The sequence below is a fragment of the Jatropha curcas genome, chromosome 2 (genome assembly GCF_041381405.1).
Source record: "Jatropha curcas cultivar XTBG-Jc1 chromosome 2, XTBG_Jcur_1.0, whole genome shotgun sequence".
Classification (NCBI taxonomy): domain Eukaryota; kingdom Viridiplantae; phylum Streptophyta; class Magnoliopsida; order Malpighiales; family Euphorbiaceae; genus Jatropha; species Jatropha curcas.
The window spans coordinates 25,645,641-25,653,632 of record NC_143152.1 but is presented as its reverse complement, the minus strand read 5'-3'; the positions used below and the strand labels follow the sequence as shown (position 1 = coordinate 25,653,632).

The 7,992-nt window shown below is 27.1% G+C and overlaps 1 protein-coding gene across 1 annotated transcript; it reads right to left on the bottom strand.

The window, feature by feature from the left end:
- Positions 1-5,124: 5,124 nt before the first annotated feature.
- LOC105646708 (tropinone reductase 1) lies at positions 5,125-6,654 on the bottom strand. Its single transcript, XM_020684316.3, has 5 exons — positions 6,535-6,654; positions 6,248-6,455; positions 5,947-6,163; positions 5,664-5,776; positions 5,125-5,506 (listed from the first exon to the last, which is right to left on the bottom strand). Exons 1-5 carry the CDS (start codon positions 6,621-6,623, stop codon positions 5,327-5,329), a joined length of 807 nt encoding a protein of 268 aa, XP_020539975.1. The 5' UTR covers positions 6,624-6,654; the 3' UTR covers positions 5,125-5,326.
- Positions 6,655-7,992: the final 1,338 nt, after the last annotated feature.

Below are 7,992 nucleotides of genomic sequence, written 5' to 3'. Positions count from 1 at the left end.
AATTTGAGTCTTTATTGAATGATATTTTTAATATAAATTCCTACAAAAGACTTAACATAATCTATATAATAAATTATTCAATTTATTATTTTCACTGCTCATCAAAATAGAGTGTTATAAAAAACTTGAGCTAACAAGAACAACTACTGACATTCATGAAACATTAACAAACCAAGCTTTGCATTCCACAATGTGCAGTTGTTTTCTTACAGATTGATATATAGCATTGACCTATAATGTTGATATCACAGTAACCTATAAATAAAAGGGTAGTGCTAAATGGCTCCTAATGATTCTGGATCATGACATCCAAAAAGACATTTATAGCCTTCGATGGTTTTTGGAGGGATAAATTGGTGGAAAAGTGGATGATTTTTGGAGGAAAGTAAAATCATCATTATTAATGCTATAAAAAAGGATTAATGCTAATGACTCATCATTAATGCATTAAATGTTTTTGCCAAAACCAATAATTAGCAACTAAGGTGTTGTTTGTTTTAGATTAAATTTTTTATTTTTCATTTTTTTTCCTTAAAAAATAAACACAATTTGTTTGTTTAAACTTGTTTAATTTTTTCCTTTACTTTTTAAAAAACTATTTTTTAAAACAAAAAACAAATTTTATGAAACCACAAATAATGGTTTCTGTAATTATGTTTTCTTTTTTTATTCTGCATTCCTCTTTTTTTTTTCAATTTTTATAAGACTTGTCCTCATAAAGCTGTATTATTATTATTATTATTATTATTATTATTATTATTATTATTATTATCTCTATCCATATAAATCTAATGATATTTATTTATCCAAAATATATAAGCATTAATTTTATTATCTCTATTAAAATTCTACGCTTTTTTTCCATCTCTTCTATTTTTATATTTATTATTATTTTCTCTATCCATATAAATCTAATGTCATTCAGTATTATTTATTTATTATAATACTTGGATATTATATTTTTATTCAATTGATTGTACATAATAATCAATAGTTAATTTAACTTTATTTAAAAATTAAAGTGTGAAATATTTTTAATTATTTTGTCTTAGATTTTATATTTTTAGATTTTTTATTATTAACTAAAATCTTTAATGGTTAATAAGGGAGAGATTTGATAATCAGAAGAATGTTTTTCATCATGAACTAAAAGAAATGAAAAAATAATTTTAGGAAAAAACAATACTTTTGAAAAATAAGTAATCAAAAACTGAAAACAATTTTATGTTTCTAATAAATAAAAAACTAAAAACAAATAACTGTAACAAACAGGCCCTAAGTTGTCTACTAAACCAATTCAACATAAACCAATTCTTAAAGATGGAGAATATTGCAGTAAAAAAGATTATGGAGAATTTTCTCTGTATATTAAAAAAGACACATAGAGGATCCTAGGACCAATCTCTATAACCAAGTCAAGAGATTTGCACTTATGCCGTCCAAATCCAAGCCATGTCATTGTATTGAGACGATAGATCAATTCTTGAATATGGATAATATTGTAGTAGAAAAGATTATGAACAATTTTCTCCGTATAAAAAAAACAAATAGAGGAATCAATTCTAGGACCAATCTCTCTATAAACAAGTCGAGAGACTTGTGCTTATGCGATCTAAGCTAAGAGCCATCATCCATTTATTTAGACCCAAACAATTACTATATAACATTCGATGTGGGTATTGATGAATCCTAATTGGAATAACACAATTGTATTATTTGTCATACAAAATTAAGATATATAAAAATATATTATGAAAGGAACATGACATCATTATTTTTATCTAAATCATTCAAACTATATGAGTAGTAGACTGTGCTATTAAATCATTGGTGCATTTAACAAAATTTAAAAAAATCTACCACAATCTTCCGTTATATAAGTTTGTTGAGCGTACTATATATATATATATATATATATATATATATATAAATTATCGTGGAGCAATTGAATTAGCATTTTCAATTTCTATATCATACTATCTACATTGCTACTGTAACTGGCTTTAAAACGACTTATACTTTCAATTTTTCAATTAGCTTATCGAATTAGGTGGTTAATACAAGTTAATCCGTCGTTTGAATCCTCCATGCGGCAGACCAAACATATACTTGTTTTATAAGCTCACATTATCTATTTTACTCAAAAAACCAATAAAATTTTATAATGCTAATAATAGAGTAATTTTTAGTTGGATAAATATGCATTCACATCATTTGATCTCTATTTAAATTAACAATTTCATCAAATTTAAAAAAAAAAAAGAATGATCTCTATTTAAATTAACAATTTCATCAAATTAAAAAAAAAAAAATGACACGCAGAGGAATAGATCCTAAAACCAATCTCTATTATTTGGTTAAGTGATATGCATATGTGCCATCCACACTAAGAGCCTTCATCCATTTATTTTGATGCAAACAACTAATATATAACATTTGCTGTGAGTATTAATGAACCCTAATTGGAACAATACTGGTATTATTTGTCATACAAAATTAAAATATATAAAAATATATTATGAAAGGAACAAGACACCATTATTTGAATCTAAATCATTCAAACTATATGAGTAGTAGATTATGCTATTAAATCATTTGTCCATTTAATAAAATTTAAAAAAAACTACTGCAATCTTCCATTATATAAGTTTGGAGAGCCTACTATATATATATATATATATATATAAATTATCGTGGAGCAATTGGATTAGCCTTTTCAATTTCTATGTCACACTATCTACATTGCTATTGTAATTGGTTTTAAAATGACTTATAAGTATTATACTTTCAATCTTTTCAATTAACTGATCGAATTGGGTGGTTAATTCAAGTTAATCCATTGTTTGAATCCTCCATGCAGCAGATTGAGCATATACTTATTTTGTAAGCTCACATTATCTATTTTACTTAAAAATCAATAAAATTTTATAATGCTAATAATAGACTAATTTTTAGTTGGATAAATATGCATTCACGTCATTTGATCTCTGCTTAAATTAACAATTTCATCAAATTTTAAAAAAATGACATGAGGAGGAATCCCTAAAGCCTTTTCAATTTAATTCATCAATTTCGTCATTTGATCTCTATTTAAATTAACAATTTCGTCAATTTCATCAATCCCTAAAGCCAAATCAAGTGACCTACACATGTACCATCTAAGCTAAGAGATCTCATATTTTCATTTTAACCCAAATCGTTAACATATAACATTTGCGGTGGGTATTGATGAACCCTAATTGGAATAATACATTTATATTGTTTGTCATACAAAATTAAAATATATAAAAATATATTATGAAAGGAACATGATATGATACCATATATATATATATATATATATATATATATATATATATATATATATTAAATAAAAAAAATGAAAGAGAAACAATTAATTATAGTATAACAAAAGCCTAACATGTGCATGGGGAAAAGTAACCAACTTGCTATTTTGTCTAGGGTTATTTAATGAAGAGAGATACAAATTTCAAATTTAAAGTTCAAATTCGTCTAAAATCTATCAATTTTCAGTGTGTATATAAATGGTATTTTACATGGCTATACGAGGATAAACTATACATTTTATACTCAATGATCAAGAATCAAATTGAGCAAACAACCATTACCCCAAATAAAATACCTTCAAATGACAAAACAAAAGGCACTATTTGACAGGATTTGCATAAAGCTCAAATAAACATCATCAACCAGTGTGCCAACACAAAATTAAGTTGGGCAATTTGTAGGCAATCCCCATTGACCGACCCAATTGTTTGCTCCTGTCATGATGTTGTCCAGAAAAAGAAACAAAAAGAAATGAAAAAAGCCACTTGTCAGCTAGTCACAAAATTATGTTTTTAAAATCAGGTTTTTTTGCTCGTATTAGTAAGCTCTACAAGTGTTCTTGATGGCCTCCACTATACTCAAGTTCTCTGTTTATTTTGTCTTCATCCTTTTTATAATTTCAATCTAAGTGAATTCATCGTCCCGTTTGAAATAAATGAATTTCATAAAATTTTATAGAATTTATTTATAAATTTAAAATTTTGTGCATGGGATAAAAAAAAAATACAGATTTAAGTTTTACAAATTAAATTCTATGAAATTGCACATATCTAATACAAATTCTATTAAAATTAATGGAATATCTAAATGAATTTCACAAAATTAAACCATCACATTTATTTTGATCAAAATGGCCCAATCCCTAATATATTGACCAAACTTCCCTCAGTCCCTAATATCTTTGATTAAGCTGCCCTAAATTTCTAATATCCGAAAACGGGTAGCCCATTATAGCAAAACATTTTCCTGTGTGATGTAAAATTTTCTTTTTTGGTAATATACAACTAAGACTTGTTAGAAATAGAATGATATAAGAAAGCAATGGGAATAGTTCATTTCTTGCTGCAGCCTTGCATAAATTTGGCACAAATGATTATATTTGATAAGTAGATTATATATGTGTGTGTATTTGTAATATTAATTAATTAGGGAGGAATGTGTTTATTTATATTAATTTTATTATTTATATTTTAATAAAAGAAAAGTTGTTATAATTAGTGTTTCTTATTTGCTTTTATTAAGTTATTATGTCAAGAGTATTTTAAAAAATAAAGAGAAATGAATTCTTATTTAATAGTTTGTTGCAAATATAATTTTGTAAAATTTAATTAAATTCCTTATTTTAAATTATGAGGTACCAAATATGAGAAATTCATCTCTAATGAATTTTAATTAAAAATCTTTTTTAAATGAATCATACAACCATAATTCATTTGTTCCACAATGTGTAAATTACTCGATTTATTTTCTTCCTAAAAGATTAAATATACATTATTTAGTCCTCCTGTCCTGCACAAGTTTAGGAAGCCAAATCGGCTTTTTTTTTTTTTTAATCTTTTTATTGGCAGACAAAACCTATTTTGCTTTTTGAATGATACAATTTTGTTAATTGATGACTCATACTCTAATTAAAGTCAGTTAAATCTTTTAGCTTCCATTTCTGGACGAACCAAAAATATAAAAGTAATAAAATTATTAATTACTTTATCAAAATTTTAAAATTAAAAAATAACCCCCTTCCATCTTCTTTCTCCACCATCAATGGCAGAGCGAACTGAGTCAAAGATAATCCACTTAAAATAAGAATGAAACTAAGAAATTACCCATCTGGGCAACATAGTAGTTGCCTAGTTGGTCCTCCGCAAATTACAACTTTATTTAAATAAAATCAATTCCCAAAGTACATAATGTAATTATTCTCCAAAAACATGTAATTTAATCTAGGTACAGTTATTTATTTAATTTTATTTGGGTAGAACTAGAAAATTCCATTGATAGTATATCCTCCATCTGCAACTATAAGCTGGCCAGTAATATATGAAGAAGCAGGAAAACAAAGGAATGCCACCACTGATGATATCTCATCAACGTTTCCTTCTCGAGAGAGGGGAATACGACGAGTAAACTCCTTCACATAGTCAGTCATTCCCATACTTTCCTGTAAAAGAAGACAATGTTAATTGCTTCAGTATTTATACATCTATTATAATTTGTGATTTGATTAATCAAAATTGAGAAAAATTTGATATTTTTCATTTGTATATATATATATATATATATATATATATATATATATATATCTGTGATTGAAATACCTCTGCGGAATTTACGAGAGGGGTAAGAATTAATCCTGGTAAAATTGCATTAACTCGAATACTGTCCTTTGCCCACTCACACGCTAAATTTTTTGTAATTTGCTGCAGTGCTCCTGAAAATCATCCATCTTCCCAATTAATCAAATAAGCAATTCAAAAGCAAATATATAACTCCATATGATAAACTTACTGTATTATTTTTCCCTTTTCCTGTTATGGGTAACATAGCAAAATTTACAAGGCTAATAGCTGATTATTATTAGTACTGGAGCCTGAATCATACCTTTGGATGCTGCATAGAGAGCAGAAACTGGGATAGCAACAATGCTTGTAATGGAAGAGATATTCACAATATTTCCATATTCTGATGCCTTTAAGAGAGGATGCGAAAGCTGACTTAGATGATATGCAGACTCAAAATTTGTACTCATAACAGTCGAAATGTCTTCAGCAGTATCCTTTAAGGCTTCTTTAAGTGTATTAAATGCAGCATTGTTAACCTAATTAAGCATATGTAAGACTGTGACTTCCAATTTCAATAGCTGCATAAGAGAGAAAAGTAAGAAAGAAAAAAGAAAACTTACAAGAATGTTAAGCTTTCCATCAAAAATGGAGGAAACTGTCTCTATAAGCTTTTCCCTTTGGGTTCGATTTGATACGTCGCATAGGGACCCAGTTACGTTGAAACCTTTGCTTTGCCATTCTTGTAAACACTGATTGAGCTCTTTTTGGTTGCGAGAACATGTGTGCACAGCTGCCCCAAATTCAGCTAATTCTTCTACTATGGCATGTCTGAAGTACTCCAAAGGAAAATAATATAAGCATTAAATAAAAGAATAGAGGAAAATGAAAGAAAAAGAAAATTAGATACCCTATGCCTTTGGTTCCTCCGGTGACAAGAGCTGTCATTCCCTTGAGAGACCATCTTTTCTCTCTGTAATGGAGATCTGCTTTCCCCATGGTCTTTGGTTTTTCTTTTTCTTCTTTTAATTTTTGGATGGAATCTTGATGGGACTGTGAAGTGTCTGTGCTTATACATATAGATAATCAGGTAGGTGCTTGCAGAGTCGAACTATTTTGACTGTCAAGTGTAAATTATTTTATTATTTAGATTTGGAGTGCAGATTGGGTGTCTTTTGTAGACTTTCTAAGTCCATGATTAAAAGAAAAATGAAACAACAATAAAATGGCTGATTCACATGGACATGTGAAAAATGGAATCAATTCTTGGACATGTTTGGAATGGAATTCTCTATATAAAAATGGAAATCAATTTTCAATTTGGATTTTATAATCAAGCATATCATCAATGATTGATTCAGTTTGCTTAATCCACGGGGACCCACGTAAAAGATCAGCTTTGATGAATATTTTATTGCATTTGATGAATGTTTATGTGTAAAATGTCTAACTAGAAATTTAAATAAGACATTGTTATTATTTAAGAAAATAAATAGTGTGTTTATTTATTCCAAGGGAGTGTTAAATTTTTAAAAATGGAAAAGTTGTTTTGCCTTCATAAAAAAAAAAAAAAAGAAAAAGATTAACTATATTTGTGGTATTTTAACTTTATTTTATTTTATTTTGGCCTCTGAATGAAAACAATTTATAATTGAGTGTCTTAATTATTAAAAAAAAGTCACAATTAAATCATTTTGCTGTATAGTTTTATTGTAAAATTAAATTGGATAAATTTTATTAAATAGATGATATTAAGCCTAAACGCAATCCATCTCTATTTTCACTTTTTTCTTTGTTTTTTATCGTATTACTTTTATATTTTCAATAAAAAAATCTCGAAATTTTCTTTTAATTTTCTTTCGACTATAACACAACACAAAAAAAGAGAAAAAAAATAACACAACACAAAAAAAATACTAATGGAGTAGTGTAAACTTTTTTTTTTGGTAATTATTGCAAGCTCAATTGTACCTTAAAATCTAGATCTAAAGTTTAGAGCCTCCATAGATTATAAAAAGGTCTCAAAATATTTGCATTGGCTCTATGGAATAGAGAATATGACCGGATTTAAAAGAATATATATATATATATATATCTGAGTCACATGGACATGTTTGTTTGCTTCTATACAGGAAAAATGGAAATCATTTTTCAATTTTGGTTTTTATCATGATTGACTTTTTAGGTTCATCCACGTAGAAGATCATTGCTGGTTTACTAAAGCTTATGATTTGTTGGGTCATGGGTTCTCCTTCTTCCTTACATTACACTGAGTATCAAAGTTTTTGGATTTCCTTAGGTTTGGGTATTGTTTTCTCTTTCTTTTGATTTTTTTTTTTATTCCTTTTTGGGTTTAATTTGATTTGGT